This window comes from Mesoplodon bidens (assembly GCF_964165515.1).
Source record: "Mesoplodon bidens genome assembly, chromosome: 12".
Classification (NCBI taxonomy): domain Eukaryota; kingdom Metazoa; phylum Chordata; class Mammalia; order Artiodactyla; family Ziphiidae; genus Mesoplodon; species Mesoplodon bidens.
Window position 1 is genome coordinate 86,946,153 of NC_138168.1, and position 20,438 is coordinate 86,966,590.

At 51.5% G+C, this 20,438-nt stretch overlaps 1 protein-coding gene across 3 annotated transcripts in view; it reads right to left on the reverse strand.

Moving 5' to 3' along the window:
• AGPAT4 (1-acylglycerol-3-phosphate O-acyltransferase 4) overlaps positions 1 to 20,438 on the reverse strand; it is a 118,631-nt gene that overhangs the window by 925 nt on the left and 97,268 nt on the right. For 2 of the 3 annotated variants that reach the window (XM_081250476.1, XM_081250475.1), the window contains exons 4-9: positions 17,289 to 17,450; positions 16,662 to 16,815; positions 13,397 to 13,499; positions 12,571 to 12,646; positions 9,643 to 9,841; positions 7,483 to 7,749 (exon numbers count right to left, since the gene is read on the reverse strand). In XM_081250476.1, coding sequence (XP_081106602.1) covers positions 7,655 to 7,749; positions 9,643 to 9,841; positions 12,571 to 12,646; positions 13,397 to 13,499; positions 16,662 to 16,815; positions 17,289 to 17,450 — 789 coding nt within the window. In that variant the 3' untranslated portion in view covers positions 7,483 to 7,654. Of the gene's footprint in view, positions 1 to 7,482; positions 7,750 to 9,642; positions 9,842 to 12,570; positions 12,647 to 13,396; positions 13,500 to 16,661; positions 16,816 to 17,288; positions 17,451 to 20,438 lie in introns of those variants that run through there. The other variant, XR_014017167.1, reaches the window with a different exon arrangement.

A 20,438-nucleotide genomic window follows, 5' to 3' on the forward strand; every position in this document is an offset into this window, starting at 1 on the left:
TTGTGTTGATACTTCATTCCTTTTTATTGCTGACTAGTACTCCACTGTGTGGATGTGCCACAGGATTTATCTATTCAGTTACTACTTCCACTGTTTGGTTATCATGAATGATGCTGCTCTGAACACTTGCATACAAGTCTTTGTGTGGACCTATATCTTCCTTTCTCTGGAGAGTGGAACTGCTTGCTCATATGGTAAATCCACGTTCAATTTTTTAACAAACTGTCAAACTGCTTCCAAAGTGGCTGCATTGTCTTAATTCCCAACCAGCAACGCAAGAGAGTTCTAGCTTCTCCATACCTTTGCCAACCCTTGATATTGTCTTTTTGTAATAGCCATTCTCGTAGATGTCAAGTGTTATCTCATTGTGGTTTTGATCTGCATTTCTCTGACCATGGTGAGCATTTCTTGTGCTTGTTGGCCATTCATATATCTTCTTTGGTGAAGTGTCTATGTGAATCTTTTGCCCATTTTTATATTGGGTTATTTGTCTTCTTATTGAGTTGTGAGAGATTTTTATATATTCTGGATACAAGTCCTTTACTACGTATTTGATTTGCAAATGTTTGTTTTTTCCCCCAGTCTGTGGCTTTTCACATTTTTAATGGTTTCTCCTGAAGTACAGAAGTTTTAAATTTTGAAGTCTGGTTTATCAGCTTGTTCTTTATTGCATGTGCTCTTGATATCCTATCTAAGAAATCATGACTTGACTCAAGATCATGAAGATTTACACCTATATTTTCTTCTAAAAGTTTTTTTTTTTTTTCCGGTATGCGGGCCTCTCACCGTTGTGGCCTCTCCCGTTGTTGGCAACATTCATTCTTTTAATTTATGGTGTTAGTTGTGGGGTTTTGGTAAATGCCCTTTATCAGGTTGAAGATGTTTCCTTCTTTTCCTGGTTTACTGAGTTTTTATCGTGACTAGATGTTCGATTTTGTCGAATGTTCTTTCTACATCTATTGAGATGATCAGATGATTTTTGTGCTTTATTAATATGGTGTACTACATCAGTTGATTTTTGTATATTAAACCAACCTTGCATTCCTGGGATACATCCTAGTTGATCATTCTTTATAATCTCATCTGTGTATTGCTATTGCAATTTGTAATGTTTTGTTGAGGACTTTTGCCTCTGTATTACATGAGGGATATTGCTGTGTAGTTTTCATTTCTTGTGATTGTATGGCTTTGGTATCAGGATAATGCTGGCCTCATACAATGAGTCGGGAAGTTTTCCTCCTCTTAGAGATTGTGAAGAACTGGTATTATTTACCATACTTCTTTAAATGTTTGGTAGAATTCACTACTGAAACCAACTGTGCCTGGGTTTCTCTTTGTGGGAATTAATTAATAATTCAGTAATACTTTTAAGTTCTGTAAGGTTGATAGTGATGTCTACTTTTTTATTCCTGATTTTAGTATTTGTGATTTCTTACTCAGATCTTTTCAAAGAATCAATTCTTGTTTCATTAATATTCTTTATTGTTTTTCTGGGTTCCATTTCATTTTTTTCCCTCACACTAATCTTTATTATTTCCTTCTTTCTGCATGCTTTGGGTTTAATTTGCCTTTTGTTTTGTTTTGTTTTGTTTCTTAAGATAGAAGATGGTGAAGGTAAAAATTATTGTAAAAATAATCCACAAGACCATTTCCTTTTATATATATAGTTTACAAATAGAGCATATATCTTGAACATATTGTAAGGATAGTTAAAAAAATGTAATGTAAAAGCAGGGGGTAGATTTTCTTTTTTCTTCTAAAATAGCAGCCTCAACTACTGACATTATATTCTCTAGAGTGAGGTCAGCAAACCTTTTCTGTAAAGGGCCAGAGACTGAATATTCTTGGCTTTGCAGGCTATAGGATCTTGGTTGCAACTACTCAACCCTGCTGATGTAGCATAAAAGCAGCCACAGCAACACGCACATGACTAGATGTGGCTGTGTTCCAATAAAACTTTATTTACAAAACAAGCAGCAAGTGGGTCTTAGTTTGCTTAATGCTGCTCTAGATCACTAAGCAAAATTAAGAAACATCATTTTCCTAGGCCAGTAGAACTTATACAAAAGAGTATTAGCTTTCAACGGCCATGTGTAATGCTACCTTATTCATATGTCTGTATACTGCCATGAAAAGGTGAATTATTCACTCATCAGGTCAAAACTGAGGTCGGGTGGCTGTGAGCTAACAAGGCTGGCTCCTGTGGGCTTCTTATACAAAGGTGCTGAAGGCAGCTTCAAGAGGAGTCTGAGCTGGCTGCTCAACAGTGCGTGTCTGCTTACACAAGGGCAGCCCTGTCCCTTGAAGCATGCCTTTTTTTCCCCTAGTAAGTGGAGGATCACATATTTTTTCAAAATCAATGAGCTTGTTCCTACCAGCGTGTTGAAGCAGGTAACTCCCTTATTAGTTGCAGTGTCTAAAGTCACTGCCTTGCAAATCACTCATTTAATGCCATGATAGAAACGTCTGTGCTGCTTGGAATGTTTCACCCTCCCTGTAGCCCAACAGCCTCTTAAATTCCCAGCCTCATCCTGATTTAACATCAAAAGGGTCCCCAGTCCTCTACTCTGGGACGGGTCCTCTAGTCACAGGCTCCAGCAGCCTGCCGTTTCAGCACATCACTTTCCTTCTTCTTGAGTCGACTATTATAAATTCTAGAGGCACGGCTCTTTTCCTCTTAGGTGATTTTTTTCTTATCCATTTAAATCATTCCTGTTTGAGAGTGACTTCTTCCTAACACATGTGCAGCTTTAGTGGTTTCCTACCCACCTTCCGAAGGAGATTATTATTTTTCAGCAACCCTAACTTTTTGTTCATACTGCTTTTACCTCCTTAAAATTCAAAAGAACATAGTTGCCAGAAATTTCAAAACTCTTTAGTCACTCCAGCATGTGAAACAAGACTGTATAAAAAAAATATTAAAGGTAAAAATTGTATGAGTCTCGCTCGGTGAAAAGCTTCACCAATACAGCCCCAGGAGATATTTTCTAGATACTGAGAAGATCTAAGTAAGGGCTTACTGTTGTTTTTTAAATCTGTTCATAACCTTAATATTCAAATAGGACAAGGCTGCCGGGGCTGAGGAATGCCTGCTTTAGAACTGCTTACCCTTCACTGGAGAAACGCTACGCTTTCTTCACTGATAGCTGAAGTTCAGAGTGTTGACCAGTTTTACTTTGGCCTAATTGTGCTTGAGAAAGATTTTGATTTTTACTTTAGGAAAGGGAGTCAAAAGAAGACAATTGAAATTCGATTATTAAAGCCTGTAAATCAGGGTCCCTTCGTGACTGCTTTCTGTGGCCCTGTGTGAGGGGCCCAGGAGCCCACCGTGCCCCCGCGGAGGTGACACTCTGAGGGGACATACACTAGCTATTGAGCTGAAGTTCTGATATTCTGCTCTGACCAAAATAATGGTCATTTCCAACAGCTGAATGTCATAAACAGATACCAGTTGGTGGCAAATGCTGTGAATGGTCTCAAATGTCACAGATCAAGAGAAACAGGAGTGTGTGCTTAGCCACCTCCTGTCAGGTGTCCGCCCGGTGCTTTGGATGCCAGTGTAGCAGGGCAGGAAGCCTCGGGGCATCCGAAGTGCTTGGTTTTCATTTAAATTTGTTGGAAGCTCTGGAAATACTCAAAAACCCATGCCAGGGATGCAGGAGTGTGAGATGCAGCCTCGGAGAGCTCGGGGCACCTGCTCGTCTGTAGTTGCCAGGCTCGGCGCTGCAGCTCGGGTGACCCGGTGAGGGCCGAGCCCCTCAGCCTTCTGTAGGGGGTCGGGGTCGTTTCGGAGGGCAGAGGGACTGGCCGTGGGAAGACTGCTTGCTTGTTTGTTTGGAGAAAGACCGGCTGCCCGATCTGCAGCTCCTGGCAGCTCAGCCCCGTCCCACCCACCCACCCACCGTAGCAGGAAGGCAGGGCCAGCGCGTCAGTGAACACACGCGTTCCAGCTTCTTTATTTTGTGCTCTGTAAACAGCGCGCTGGAACTGCACGGTTAAGGCGTCGGAAACACTGTTGCTGAAGGAGGTGACACTGAACAGGACAACCTGAGTGACGTGGAGGGTCACACTGGTGGGTGCCCTTCCGAGGAGCTCTGGGGCAGGAGGGGCGGTACACGGCCAGCTGCAGGCACAGGCAGGCGCAGTCGGGGCCCACGCTGCTTCCGTGGCAGGGAAGAGCGGCACTGGCAGCCCTCCTGTGTCACCCAGCAGACTGGCGGTCGCCAGAGGGTTTGTTCCTCCCGCTCTAACCCGGCAGCCCTGAGCGAAGTCTGACTAGCGCTTTAGACAGTGCTGGATGAAACCTCTTGTTTTGAACAGGTCCCTCCACGGATGCCTTCTCGTTTCTGTCCACGTTTACGAGTAAGTTCCTAAAGGCTCTGAAAGCCTAATCTGTTTGGCTTGGGGAGCAGCCAGGCCACTGTCCACTTCACCAGGAGAGAAACCCGGAAACCAGGGGGTCTGGTCTGTGTCTGTCACGTTGGCTATTTCTACGTTTTGGCGGCACAGTCACTGGATACTAGTACATCGAAATCACTGTCTTTCAGACCCACTTAGCATATATTAGAAAAACACATTCATCAGTAGCTACTTTTTTTTTTTTTTTAACAAGGGTTTCTTTAGAGAATACAGCAGTCAGGAGATACTCCAGTACGACTGTGTGATCCTAGGAAAAAGGCGAACTGTGGTCTCGCTACAAAAGGTAAACAAGGTGGCCGACTAGCTCCGAACGTGCATCTGCTTTTCCTCCATGTCAGCCACAGAATTAGTCCACCTGCCTTAAACTCATCTCAGGTGGTTGGTGTTTTCTAAAGAAAGTCCCTTTATGGGCTTGGTTCCTAGAGTAAGTGCATTAAACTCCCTGCCTCAAAGCTGCAGGTCCCGGACATGGCCCTTAACACCTGGGAGGACCCTGCACTGATCTCCAGTCTGCAGGAAACTTTGCATTTTTCTCTTCCACATTGGGTTTCAGAGCAGCCTCTGAGCAGGGCTGACCTGAGCTGCCATGGGATGGAGACGTCAGACAGACAGGATGTGATGCTCGTATTTCATCCCGCACTGCTCGGGGGCAGAGAGCCGGCTCCACGTCCACAGGTTTTTAATTCTTAGAAAAAAGTAAACGCCCTGGGAACCAGCACCGTTCTCTGCTGAAGAGATTGTGGCATCGGCAAGACCTGGACAGGGTGAAGGGATTCGGGGAGGGATGCTTGTCTCTGCCATTACGGTAACGGGCAGGAGGAACACCACGTCCCTGTACCACCGAACGACATGTCTTTTCATGGAGGGAGCCGAACAACGGAAACGCCGTTAGGATCTCTCCCCAGCAGCCCACGCTCTCTGGTTTCCTAAGGAGAATGTTTTGCCCGCCTTCCTCCAACCTGGACCCTTAGGTCTGCACTGGTGAGCAGCTTTGTTTGTTTGCTTGTTATGTTTTGTGTTTGGTCCCAGAGCCAATTTAGGTTAAATGTCTATGTGTCCCTTTTATGTTCCAGGCAGAAGGAGTGGGTGTGTTATTAGCACTTAGATTACTGCTGTTGAATGGGAAGATGACACTGAGAAAAAGGACACATTTTTGGACACTCCAAGGTAATTTCCGAGCATTTTTGAGAAGTAGCAGCGTGGAGGCAGCTTTCTAAGCTTTCCCCCTTATTTATTTAATGCTTTAGGAGTCTTAAAATGTGATCACATATACTGCTTCATTTCACCCTTGAGACAATCCAAGAGGTAGGTGTTAATCACCCTCATATTACAGTTGGGAAAACAGAGGTAAAATGGCTCGCACAAGGCCTTACAGGGACTTAGCTGCAGGGTTCCATAAGGGTGAACCTTGTAGCTCGGAGCACGGCCAGTGCTTCTGACTACTCTACTCTGCCTTCTCCCACGGAGCTAGGAGACCCCAGGGTAGAACGGCCCAGGTGTGAGCCGACACGCAGGAACACGGGTGCACACCTGAGGTGCTTATCCCTGGGCTGCTGCCCACAGAGCTCTGCTCTTGAGGGGAGGCAGCGTTTGGAACTGGCATGTGGCCTTATGCACGTGGCCTTAGGCAGGGCGGGAAAGGCCCCACCCTGCCCTCGGGGACTCCAGTAAGAGTCCACTCAGCCCAGCCTCACCGACGCTCTCTTCCCACAACTACACCAGGATGTTCCCCTTTTCACTTCCGCTGATGTGTATCAGTGGTCCCGTAAGCAGAGAGCTTCTCTTAAACCCTCTCGTAACTTCACTTGTGCTTGGTAAGCGCTCAGTGGCTAAGAGCAAACGTGGGACATGATTCGGGATAGAATAAGCCTTTAAATAGTATTTGGCCAACTTTTATATGGGACCGTTCATCCCTTCTTACATAATCGCAGCAAACTAGGAGGTAAGTAAGTACCGGGTGGCATGGGGCAGTCCAGGGAGAAAGGCTTCTCCAGCTCAGCGCACATATCCATCAAGCCCACCCACTGCTGTGGCGTCTTGGCCTGAGATCACATGGTGTCTGGTATCTAATTGTTCTCCTCCGGAAATATTACTGCTTTTCTCTGTTCTTGTTTTGCATCTGGCGTCTGCTGACTGGCAGCAGTTTGCTGAAATCCTGCACGTGGACCATGACTCCAAAGACCGTCCTAGATGCCAAAGAGCAGAGCTCTTCCGCGTCGTGGCAGTCTGGGCTTCCAGAAGGAAAGCGAAAGCCCAGGGGGACCACGTACCACAGTGTCTGCTCAGCCTGACCCTGCTCAGAGGAGCTCCTGGGCTCCGGCGTGGTCCTCTGTTAAAGTGAGCCTGCCTTTGTTTGGGGACCAATTTCTGCTTGCTGCCGAGATGAGCAGAGGTTGTAACGTCATCTCTCAAATCGCTGCAGAACGCCCAGGCTTTCTTTTAATGTTCGGCTTCAAGATGAGGTTCTTCAGGAAGCTGGGCACATCTTCAAGACTCAGGCCAGAGACTCCACTGCAGGGAGACTGGGGAACCATCGCCGCCGCCCAGGGGCCCTGTCGCCGTGTCCGCAGGACACGGCTCCGCTAGCCTCCTGGCTCCTGCCGTCTCCACGCAGACACTCGCGGGCTCCTGCGTTTGCAAACCCACCTCGTCTAGCCACCCCGGCCCGTGGGCCCTCTTCCCCCCAGACCCCTCCTGTGAGCGCCCTCCAGAGCACCGTGGTCCAGACTCCAAAACGCAAGGCAGGGGCTGAATGGAAGGAGGGAGCGGGCTGTGTGAACACACCACACAGGAGCCATACACTTTAATTTTCTCTTTTTTGGAGGCATAATTTAGTCATCTTACCTAAAGTGACTTGCACTCTGTCTGTGGCAATCCAGGGTTACAGAAAACTCAGCACCAAAGGATGGAAGGGAACTCCCCCAGTGTTCCCCGTTTCTGCCCTCCCCCTGCACCTCAAGTACCCTCTGAAAGATCACACTCACCCGCACCTCATTCTCACTCACACGTGTTCTTTCTCATCACACATACACACGCACAGATTCACACGGAAAGAAAGAGAACTGAAGCACGGGGGGAAAGGATTTAAGCACATCTTCCTCCCCATCTGGCGCTGAGACCGTGCCCCTGCCTCCCCAGCAGGGGCTCACCCAGCTCCATCACTGGGTCCCTCCAAGGATGATGGCCGTGTCCACCAGTCCTCCAAGGTCCCCTCTGGGTGGTGGTGCATCCTGGGTCAGTCGCTGGGTTTCTGCTTGCTGTCCATGTTGCCGTAGGCGGAGCCCTTGTCAATTTCTGTGACACCAATCATCCATCGGACCCCCACGGAAGCTGCGGGGATAGGAAGGGCAGGTTAGAAGCCCGCAGGGACTCCGGTGTGATTTGCCCGACGGGAACCAAAGAAGGGAGCTTTGTAAATCTCAAGCATCAGCTGAGAGCTGGCTGACTTGGGTGCACTTCATAATCCCTGCCTCAGTTACCCTTGAGCATGGGTGCCGGGCTCTAGCTGGACTAGGGGACACTAAAACAGAGCAAGGCTGTTCCAGTGGCAAGTTTTAATCCTTCGGCGCTGGAGGTGAACACGACGTGGTGCGCCATACCCCACTGTACCCAGGGGCTTGCAGAATTCCTCTGCTTCCTGGGCCGATCCCTAAGGCAAAGAGGACTCTTTGGTGAATGCAGTGCAGTAACTTACAAGCACCCTTCAGCAAGGGTTAATGAAGGACATACCAGGCCCTGGACAATGCAGCAGCTCAAATTCCCGTTTAGCGCCCAGCATGTCCCAACATTGCTTTTGGTGCAAGTTTTAGAGCAGCAGACAAGCAAAGTCCCTGCCTGCCTTTTCTCCGACAGCAGGATTTGGCCCAAGCAGAGAAAGTGTAGGACGCACACCAGAGCCCGGTTTAACCACTGGGAGGCTGGAAAACATGGTCTAGAGCTCAGAAGCTGCAGTTTAAGCGCTCCCTCTGGAGACGACAGACACGGTGAGCTCCTTGGGCACAGGGGCCACGTCTGTCTCAATCACCTTGGTGTGCCCAGCACCAAACACGGGGCCTGGCAACAGTCTGTTTACAGCACGCATGTAAAAGTGGATAGATGGGGAGTGGCTGAAACTGCGAACTGTCAGACCAGGGAGCCGACTGGGACGGAGAGTCCGCCCAGCGTGTGGGGCTCATGGAGCCCGTGGGTCAGCTGCAGTGGGCTGCCTCCAGCCTGGGGCCAACTCCAAACAGGCTGGGACATGAGCCCCCGCCCCAGCATTAGAACTTTGGGCAGTGGAGTTGATGACACTGTGGAGAGTGAACCTCGGACTCCAGTGCAGAAAGGCTTCGTGAGAGGACCAAGACACAGAGCAATTCCGGGCAAAGCGTAGCAAGGCTCGGACTCACGGGTGATGAGGTCTTGGGGAGACAGCAGTCGCTTCCTCCAAAGCTGGAGACGCCCCATGTCCCCCAGGGAGAGTGCTGGGCCTCTGCTCACCACACACCCGGGCAGCCCTCCCCAGCCGTCATCTGCAAGGAGCCCCAGCTTCCTCCAGAGGGCGTGGTCTGCGTCTCCGCCTTCCTGCTACTGCATGCAGAAAGGCTGGGTCCAACCCTCCATCCCCATCCCACTGGGGGCCTGGCAACCACAGCTCCCCTGGACCCCCGGCCAGCCGAGCTGCACACTGGCCGTGCACGGTGGTCACTGGCTGCCCCACTTCAAACACAAGTGGCAGTGCCCAGGGAAGCTTGGGGCTATGGAGAAACGTCTGTCGTTTGAAACCACATACGGGTCAAATAAAGCCCGTAGGGATGAGTGAGAAGACTGAGTTACGCAACATCTCCACTCAGCGCAGGTGGCAACCGAGGAGACGCACCCACACTTACTTCCCCAAAAAGGCCTGGACCCACTTTGAATAGCAAAGAGCCTTCGTTGGTTCCTGCTAGGACCCAGGAAATAGTTTTCTTGCCGATGAGCAGAGCCTGGGGAGAACGGAGCTCGTCCCTGGTCCCTGGTCCCCGGCGGGGCTTGCAGGCGCAAGGGGCGCATGCGCACGGGGAGGGGGCGCCCGGGCGGAAGCCCTCCAGTCTGGGATTTCTGGGCCCGGCTCGAGCTTCTGCCTGTCCACCTGCGGGATCTGCAGCCGGGCCTTGTGCTCACAGACAGCACGGTGCCCCTCTCCTCCCTGCCCCTCCCGCAGATGCTCCCCCACTGCCCAGGCCCCGCTGGCCCCGCACTCACCCACGAAGAAGACGAGGACGAAGCTGGCCAACGTCAGGGAGGAGCCGCTGCTGACCATGTTGACGAGGAAGCGGAAGAACGGGTAGAGCAGCAGCGAGGCCCAGAACAGCCAGTTGAGGAGCGTCCAGGGCCGCCGCGGGGGCACCATGGGCGTCCCGGGGAAGGTGCCCGTGCGGGAGTACTCCTCCTGGAGGGCGTCCTGTGGGCAGACGGCCGCCTGACCTCCCGCCGCCCACCCACCCCCGGGCCCCCCACCCCTCCCCCGGCGCCTCGGCCCTCCCCGCGATGAGGCCAGGCGGCCCGCTGGGCCGGAACCTCCTGAACCCGGTAAATGGCCAAGGGGTGGGTGGGGGGGTCTCCCAGCTCGACTCAAATACCCTAACATCCTCCCAGGGCCGACAGCGAACAAAGAGCATCTGCGGCCCTGCTTGGCTGGCTCACCCAATCGAGGCCCAGTTCTCCAGGGAGTTACTTGAGTTTTCTGGAAAACAAGCGTCCATACACCCAAACCTTATACCTTAAGTGCTTAATTTTTCCTCTAACAACTTGAGATAGAGATGTCTAAAGTACTTGTCTTACTTGTCTTCTTTCCCAATCAGGATGTACTAGATGATGCGATTTTCTGACCACTCAAGGTCATGATTAACATGAGTCCTCAAAGGGCCGCTTTGGAAGGAGAGCCCCTGGCCCATCCTGGGCACTTCAGGGGCTCTACTCTGCAGCCCCTTCCCGGCTGCCCCTCCAGCCTGGCGGGTCTCAGGGAAATCACACAATCAAGTAATTGTAGGACAAGGTACCATGTGCAGGGTGCTCCCAGCCTCAAGAGGTGAGAGAGACACAGCCAGTCGGCCAAACGGAGGACGGCCCAGGAAGTGACAGTGACATGTGGATGCCCAGAGAGATGGCACCTAACCTGCCAAGGCCTCCCATTCTGCCCCCTGGCCAGAACTTGGGTGACTTTTCTCATCCCAGCGGGGCCATCAGGAGCCTGGTAACTAGGTAACTGGGGTGTGGTGGACTGGATATTTGCACCTAACTCCCTGAATTCCTACACTGAAATCGTAACCCCCAAAGATGGTGGTATTAGGAGGAGGTGCCTTTGGGGGGTGATTAGGTCATGAGGGTGGAGCCCCCATGAATGGGATTAGTGCCCTTATAAAAGGGACCCCAGAGAGCTCCCTCAGCCCTCCCACCATGACGACACAGCAACATGGCGGGCTGGGACCAGAATCTGACTGACCATGCTGGCACCCTCATCTCTTGACTCCTGATCATCCAACCTCCAGAAATGTCAGAAGTAAGTTTCTGTGGTTTATAAGCCACCATGCCTGTGGGTGGCACTTTGTTCCAGAAGCCTGATTGGACTAAAACAGGAGGTGATACTTTTGTGCCTTAAAAAAACACCAGCTTTACTGGGGTGTCATTTACATACCATAAAATTCTCCCATGTAAAAAATGGGCAAGTTTTCTTGAATTCTTTTCCTTAATACCCTTGATAGTGCTTTTCTACTGTAATGTTACAGTGGGGAACTGAGGATGCTTTTTCTGTCTCGTTTCCAGTGAGACATTTGCTAAGCCAAGATTTTGTATCCGTAACCTCTAACAAGAGGAAAACGTACTCCCTTTTCTAGGAGTCAGCAGGATTCTGAACTTTGTATTCACTCCAGAGTTTTCTTTTTCTCTGGTTTGATTAGAAAACTAAACCCCACCCAAGACCCCCACTGCTCCCCAGTGACGTGGTGGCCACTGTGACTCCTGCCAGTCTCGCGGGCTCCGTCCCTGTGACTTTGCCGGGTGGGACACAGACGCCTGGCTCAGGGCCAGACGTCAGCTCCAGCAGCAGAATGTTTATGGCCTCTCTGGGCTGTGTTATTTCTTTTGTAATAAAGTCTGCCTGTCAGGGAGGGGACTTTGTTAATGATGCCTCCATTTTTTGGTCTCCACGTGTTATCATCCTGTGGCATGTTATACACTGGAACTGGGAACTGTATTTCCTAGAAAGAAACAGCACCCCAAAAGTCTACAGGAGCAGGAGAACCTGTTGACAGAGGACAAGTGCCCTGAGTCCACACAGTGTGCAGCTGCCACCAATGCACTGGACAGGAGGGCACAGAGGCCGAGCGACCCACGTACAGCTGGACTGACTGGGCTTTCCCAGCGTTCAGCTCAGCAAAATAAAATTTATCTTATGACCCTGGGTAGAAAGGGAAGAAAAGGAGAGGAAAAAGAAGGAGGGACAGAGAGAAAGAGCTGGCGCCTCTTTGTGTCAACAAAGAGGACGGGGGAGCCTTCTGCGAACAGCCCTCCCAGGCATCAGCCAGGGCTCAGGCCTGGGAGTGTGTCCTTTGAAGAGGACCGTGCCTTGGGGCCAAGCCCACCACTCTTCCAAGGCGTGTTAAGTGTTACACTTTGCCCTCAGTGTAAACGGAAAACCCACTGCCAGCTTGAAAACCTCTTAATTCCGATTCCTGAAGGAGTCAAATGCGGCCCAGGTGGACCCTTGTGGGCCTTCGTCCTGCTTTTACGCTGGTGATGTTTTAGAGACCAGACAGGCAACCACACTGCGGACCCAGAGCCATCTTTGCCAAAGAGAGCACCCACACCCCCCAAGAATATTTTGCCTTCCGACCAGCGGCGGGAAAATGGACAAAGGGCTCTTGGGGCCATAACTTCCTCTTTTGTCCACTACACCCATGAAATAGTCTTCCATTCTTTCTGTGAAGGCCCCTTTAAAAACATTTTGCAATGCTTTTTTTCCCTGTCGCCAAGTAGAGCGTCGGCTCTGGGGTCATTAACATCCAGGGTGTGAGGTCTCGCCCGGTGGGAGAGGCTCACGCTCCACCATCAACTCCCGGAGGTCCCAAAGCACCACAGCTGCCGCTTGGAAAGGACCTGTAGATGGCACAGAGCCCACCCCGTAGCACTGACCTTCTCCTGGTAGAGCTTGTGCAGCCAGGCCGCGCACCTGTCCTCATCTTCTGGGACTTCTCCTAAAGGGATCCGCCTGCCAAGTAGAGAGCAGCTAGCAAGGAGGAGGCCCGTGCCGGGTGCCCCGAACACAGGTTCAAGCTAACAATGCTTGCCATCCTTCGGCTTCTATTTAGGTAGTAGTCTAGATAATGTGGAAGTCAGAGGGTAATTCAGTTGATTGAAAAGAGGGGAAATCCACATCCATATGGGAGGAAATACAGGCCCACATGCAGTCACGGCCCACGAGGGAATGGCCCAGAGCCTGATTCAATGACTCAGACAAAGACCTGTCAAGGAGGACACCTGCCTCTCTGTGCTCCCTGGCTTGGAATATAACACATAAGTGAGATGCTGCTGAAATGTTCTCCATTTGCTTTGAGGCCTCTTTGTAAATTACAGATGCTCTTATCTGTGTCTGTTTCTATGGAGTAGACACATCCTCCAAGAAAGGGGGTCAATAAAATAAACTCTCACACTCAGTCTCAAAAATGGCTGTAAAATACTGTCTTTCATTTGTCGGACCTGAGCTCTTTGATGAGAATGAGTTGGTGAGAGTCACGAAGTGTCTGGGAAGACAAGAGGCTTCACCTAATTATTTACATCAGTGCACGAGTCTCTATTAATATAAACATGACTGTGAACACATTCCATTTAGTACAGACTGCAGACAAGAAATTATTAATACGTTCATACATTCCCCTGGAAGAAGGTCTGCGGGTCATTTGTGATTTATCTATTTGGGGAGGGCGCCCTATTTTCTGGAAAGGAAACGAAGCCAGCTTACCTAACGTATAAATCTGCGTGATATTTCTTTCCATTTAGGACTCCCAGCAGTGTTGGATTTTCATTATTTCTGAAATTGAGTGTACAGTCATATACAGCTGAAACTATAAAAAAATAAATACAAAGCAGTATATAGCGTGTGAACCCAATTTCATTTTGTAGATATACATATTGGAAAAACAATAATTGAGTTGCTAGCTGATTATCTTGGGATGAAGGGGCTACTCATTTCTCCTTCATGCTTTTCTATATTGTCCAAATGTTCTATGTTGAGTACATACCACGTTCCATCATCAGAAAAGCACACAGCTTAGTAACAGAAAACAGTTACTACTGAGGTCAGATCAGTGTAAAGCAATACTGCAATGGCCCATCTAGATGATGTACTACAACAGATATCAATATTTAAACAAATATCAATAGCAAGGTAAATCAATCCAAAGAATACTATCTAAGGAGGTTTCTGAGTTACAGCAGCATAACCATTCTATGTGCATTTTTCCCCTAGAAAAATAAGATAGCTATAAAACTAGGATAAGATGCTGGAAACTTCCTAAGGGACTGAAACATGGTTTAGTCAGTTGACACGGAGCTGAGAAATAAACAAGCATGTGTGATTTTTAACGGGTCTACCAGCTGGTGAGTTAACCTGTCAGCGTATTGAAAGTTATGTCAACATTCGCTGCTGCAGCCCCGGGGCTTGGCCCAGGCTCCATGAATGCTTCTTGGATGGCAGGATGGCAGGAGGACAGGATGGCAGGAGGACAGGATGTGTGAAGGAACAGTGAGGGAAGAGCGGGGTAGAAATACGCAGTGGAAACAGACGGCCCCTCCCGCAGAGTCAGTAAGGCAGGACTGGACAGTGGGAAGAACACAGGTTTTGCGGTCGGTCTGGGGGCAAATCCCAGGGCCACCTTTTCCCAGATGCGGGATCTTCTCTTGAACAGCCCGCTCAGTCTCCCTGAGCCTAGTTCTCCCGGGGAATGGGACTCAGGATGCTGAATGTCAGCCCTTCCCAAAGACCCCAGCACATCGTCTGTGCTCAGTAGACTTCACTGAGAGCCCTGCATACCTGCAGTTACTACCAATCGAGTGAGTCAGGTGATGGGCAGGCAGAGAGTCACTTGGTCTGGCTGGGAACGTGGAGAACCAAGGTTCAAAACCACTGTCCATTTGCTTCTACCTGCCGCCTGCCCACCACGTGGGGTCCACGGGGGGTGCTCTGGCAGCTAGAGCACGTCTTAGCCAAAGGAGAGGGTCCCTCGCGCTGACCTGCAGGAGTGCCGGCAGGTAGCTCCCCACCCTCCACCCAGGCACCCGAGACCACTCCCCTGTCCTCCCCGGTGGGGAGAGGTGTCCCTCTCCCTAGGAAGAGTGAGGCTGGGGGAGAATAACCTTCACGTGTAGTACACCGTCCAGCCATTTTAAGCATAGAATTACACAGACTGAAAGGCCTCAGGCTGCATGGGGTGTGGCTGTAGAGCCCCAGGGTGTGAGAGCCCATGTCCGTCAATGGGTTTCACATCTCCTTTCTTCAGCCTGCCCTTACACAGGAGCCTGACGCTTCCAACAGAGGTGGTGTTACTTCGATTAATCAAGGATGGGGCTTCCCCAGAGAAAAGCCTAAATGTGCACAGTTCCCTCCTTTTCCAGAGAAGAAGCCCCAAGGTCTTGAAGTGATAGAACTGGGCCTGGCACTAGATCCAGCTGCGTGCAAAGCCCAGAAGAAGGACGGTACGCCGCTGCCAGCCCCGCCAGCCAGGCGGCCCTGGGTGTGACCCCAGCCTGCTGTGTAATTGTAGAGTCACTTGGGATAAGTTCCTCACCCTTCAGCCCTAACTTCCTCATCTGTAAGTTGGAAGTAAAAAAACTGTTTCCTTCACTGCATCTGGCGGGCACGTGCTGCGGCCACGCTGTGTGTGAGGTGCTTGTGCTGCCTGGCGTATTAGAATTGCCCCACCACCACCACCACCATCATCATCATCATCATCATCATCATCATCATCATCATCATCATCATCATCATCACCATCACCACCATCACCATCATCATCATCATCATCATCACCATCACCACCATCACCATCATCATCATCATCATCATCATCATCATCATCACCATCACCACCATCACCATCATCATCATCGTCACTATTCGCGGGGGTGGGACAGCCTGCAGAGCTGGGCAGTCTTTGACCCTTCAGCCTGTAGGGAAAGCTCAGGCAGGGGGAAGAACCTGAGGGAGGGACCCAGAGCCGCCTGGAGCAGTCAGGGACCTTCAGGGTCCCCACGTGTTAAAGTCAGAATCGGTGCCGCCTTCGCTCCATCCACAGGAGCCGGGTGGCAGGTCTGCGCCATCACAAAGCCAAAGCTCCTGGTGGGGCCGCCGCCCCCTGGTGTGGGGACAGCACCGGAAACGCCGCACGGTCCACACCCACCGACCCCAATCCCCGGTGCAGGCCGGGGAGGAGCTGGGGGCCTCGGCCTCACGGGGCAGAGAGGACCGGGGACCGGGGCCGCGGAGACCGCGTTGGGCCCCCGCCAGCTCTCCCGGCAGAATGCTCGGCCTCGGGGCCTCGGCGGGCGCAGAGCCGGCGCCGGCGCCGGCGCCGGGGACGCGGGAAGGTCCCCCAGCTCCGCCCTCCCGCCTCCTGGGAGACGAGGGACAGGGCAGTGGGGCTTCCCGGCAACTGCAGAGCAGGAAAGGGTAAAGCACGTGTTTCCAAACTCAAGGGACCAGAATTCCACAGGAGACAAAGAGACCGCAGCAAGCTGGCCTTGTTGCGACTTGCTTCTTGTCCTTTACCTACAGTAATTTAGGGCTCCGGACTCAAGGCCAGCCCGACAGACGGCAAGGTCACAGAGATCATCGTCTGGAGGCAGCTGGTGCCCAAGACGGGCAAGAAATGCCAAATAAAGCAAAACCGCAACAAAAACCTGGGCTGACCCGGCGTGGACCCCAGGCACGCAGCACCGCCCGCCGCCTGCAGTACCGGCGCCGAGCAGCAGAGGGCAGTGTTGGCCTAGCGTGCGTGTGCGTGCACTTGTGGGCGTGGTGCGTGTGCGCACTTGTGCAGGCAGTGGCCACTCCTCCAACGCTGGGTGCCCAGACCCAGGCTAAGCAGGGGTGACGTGCCAGCCTCCGTCCCTGGCTCCCCTCCGTCGTGGAGGCGGGGGTGGGGGTGGTGGCACGGGGAGGAAGCTATTCCTATGGGTGCCCGGGTGCCCTTCCCTCACTGCACGGGGCCCCGCAGGGTCGTCCTTACCTACATTTCTCAAACTCTTCACGGTGATGGCGAAGCCCTTGGTGCGAGGCAGCAGGTGGTGCTTGAGGCTGGGCAGCCCCTTGGCCTGGGCCACCTGCATGCTTATCTGGTGCTTCTTCTCCGTGAACCGCGTGCCCTCGCAGTGAATCAGGAACTGGAAGGGACAGGGTGGCCGTTACACACGTCCCCGAGGCCACTTACACACCCCATGGTCACTCAGACAGCTCTGAGGTCGCACACACAGCCTCGAGGTCACACACACAGTCCTGAGGTCACTCAGATAGCTCCGAGGTCACACACACAGTCCAGGGGTCACACAAGGTCCCGGGGTACCGCGCACCATCCCCCGTCAAACGCCGCACACGGTCCCACAGGAGCCTTAGGAAGTGGCCCGAGCAGGGATGGCCTGGCAGCTGTGCCTGCCCTCCCCTCAGGCAGGACCTCCAGCCCCCGGTCTGCTGTTGTCAAGGGTCTGTGAGCTTCAGAGAGAGGGTCTACATTTGCGGACACTCAGGAAGCAGAGGCGTGAGCGAGTGTGAGTGTGTGACCGGGGAACCCCGAGTTCATCTGCGACGGGGCACCCCGAGTGTGAGTGTGACGGGGCGCCCGAGGGCCGGGTGCACGTACAAAGTACTTCTCAGGGTAGTCCTGCAGGTGAAGCAGGCTCTCCGAGACGGTCTTGCGGTCCTGCTCCCACTTGCGCGTGCAGAAGACCATCTCCGTGAAGTACCACATCCAGCCGATTATGGGGACGTAGGCCAGCTCCTTCTTGGCCAGGACCTTGGAGCCCTGAAACAGAGGGGGCCCGGGGCGTCCGTGAAAAGGGCGTGGGGTTCTCCCCGATGGCCGCCGGAGATCTCTAGGAGGAGTGAACGTGTGCTCCAGGCACGGGGACAGTTCCCGAGCACGCGGAGGCAGGGAGCCTCCGACACCGTTCAGTTGGAAGTCAAGGTCAGTTGGAGGTCAAGGTCGTGCGAACCCTGCCCCAGGGGGCAGGGAGCAAGGGGGCTGGGCTCTCCGAGGGGAGGGCGGGCAGCGGAGCAGTCGGGAACCGCTGGGGGCCATGGGATGCCGCATCACCCTCCACCAGCTCACACAGGCAGGTGCCCACCCCGCAGTGCTCGCTAAGCCCACCACGCAGACCTCACCCGGTCCGCAGCAACGCTGCTGGCTCTGCAGGTGGGCGGACCCTACCCTCCTTACAAGCCAGGAAACGTGGCCTAGCGGGTTCTCTGGGTTCCACAGCTAGGAAACGGTGGAGCCGAGAGGCGAACCGGGATCAGCAGAGGTGCTGGGAGAGCCCCACCCGTCTGCTGGCCAGCGCAGCCCCAAGGCTGTAGGTGCTGCAGGCTCCGAACGGGCGGGGGACAAGCAGGGATCCAGTGGGGCGAGGGAGCAGGGGAGACACAAGAACAGCTTTTGATCAGTGGACTGGGTTCTATATTTTTCGCCCCTAATTTTGGAATTGGCCAAGATGCTCCTAGAAATAGCCGTCATCCATCAATGGCACAGATGATGGAGGCGGTGATGTGGACAAGTGGTGGCCTCAGCTGTGCCCCTGGTGACAACTGTCTGGTCATGTCCCTGAACCCACGGGGCCCGGAAGCAAGAGCCATGCTTCAGCATTGCCCTGTCTCTTTTCCGTCACTCCCACAAAAACTACAAAGCTCAGCAGAGGGGCAACAGGCCATACCCCCCAACCCACCCACGCAGGCCAGAGAAAGGTGTAAACAGCCACTTGTTCCCTTGACCTTAAAAAAACCACAAGCATCTTCCCCAGTGGGAGAAGGAAAAGCACAGATACCTTGCAGGAGTAGCGTATCCACGTTTCGGCGGGTTTTGGTTTTGTTTTTCCCACACACAAATTTCCAATATGCAAAGTCCCTCAGACAGAACCAAGCCTGGGGAATTCCCTGCTGGTCCATTAGTTCGGACTATGAGCTTCCACTGAAGCTTCCACTTCGACACGGGTTCGATCCCCGGTCGGGGAACCAAGATCCTGCATGCTGTGCAGCGTGGCCAAAAAAACCCAACAAACGAACAAAAAACCCCAAACAAAAAAGAGAAGAAAGAAAAGAACCAAAACCATAAAATCTGAGGACTTGCCCCAGAAGGCCCAGAGGCAGGTCCCCAAAGATCAGAGTACTCGCCAAGTGAGGGGTGTGGGCCCACGTGTGCCAGGCACAGGCTACACTTTCTACGCATCACCACTCCCCCACAGGAGCCATCTAAAGGCCATGCGCCTGGGGCTTCCCTGGTGGCGCAGTGGTTGAGAGTCTGCCTGCTAATGCAGGGGACACGAGTTCGAGCCCTGGTCTGGGAAGATTCCCACATGCCGCAGGGCAGCTAGGCGCGAGAGTCACAGCTACTGAGCCTGCGCGTCTGGAGCCTGTGCTCCGCAACAAGAGAGGCTGTGATAGTGAGAGGCCCGTGCACCACGATGAAGAGTGGCCCTCACTTGCCACAACTAGAGAAAGCCCTCGCACAGAAGTGAAGACGCAGCACAGCAAAAATAAATAAATTAATTAATAAACTCCTACCCCCAACATCTAAAAAAAAAAAAGATCCTTAAAAAAAATTTAAATAAAATAAAGGCCATGCGCTGAGTCCATGGGTGGGTTTCAGGCTGTGGGAGGCCTCCTGGCCCTTTCCTCAGCCGTCCCCTCTTGTCAGCAGGGATGTTTTCATGGTCCCTGCCGCCTGCCCTTCAGTCACCTCCCTGATCACAGCCTTGAGGATGAAAACAAAACAAAAAATCTTCACCAAAGAACTAAACTTACTTTCTCGGCAGGTTAGGATTATTTTAAAAATTACCTACTCCTGAACGCTTTCCCAAATTAATTTGTGGCAATTTGAAGGAGCTGTGAATGGTGATCTATTGTATAGCCAAGAGAAGGATCATATACTCCAAAGTAGCAGCTGTGGGGTCTGGAAGGTGAATGGTCCAATGCAGTCAATCACGGCTGTCTGTTGGGGAAAAGTACTCTCAGGGGTATTTCCTATTAATGGATCCATCCCAAGTGGGTCTTAGCGGTTGGCCCCTGATGACCTGCTGTTAAAAGGAAATGGCGACTTTGACACTGATGTGGGAGGTACATGTAAACCAAAAGACGTGACCGCAACAGTCTGTGTGTCATCCCTGTCATACTGTGTTACAGCACTGAAAACCATCTAAATGTCCCACAGTGGAAGAGTTCTATGAATTACCACAACATTGTAAATTAACTATACTTTAATTTTTTAAAATTAAATTTAAAAAAGTTTTTATAAATAAAGTTTTACTGGGACACAGCTGCTCTCTTTTACATACACGTTGCCTACTGCTAGTAGCACGGCTGCTTCCACGCTCAAACAGTTGAGTTGAAAAGTCGTGACAGAGGCTATATGGTCCATGAAGCCTAAAATATTCACTATTTGGACAATTACACACAAACTTTGCCAACCCCTTGATTTACAGCCACTAAAATTTGTTTTCTATGAATATTTAATGGCTGGGGAAATGCTTTATGTTAAGACTAAATTTTTTTTTAATCTGTAATCAAAGCTGAGTTTATAGTATGACTAACTATATGGAAAATGATAAAACAGAAAAAAATAACAGTAGCTATAGCTGGATGGTGAGATTAGAAGGGCTTCTTTAATTTTCTTAGATTTTCCTGTTTTTTTTTTCTTCTTTTTTTTTTCTACTAAATATATAAAATACCTGAATGGGGTATCTTAAGTGGAACTTTGAAAACAGGTAAGACTTCAATAGCAAACAGACTAGGGCACCCACAC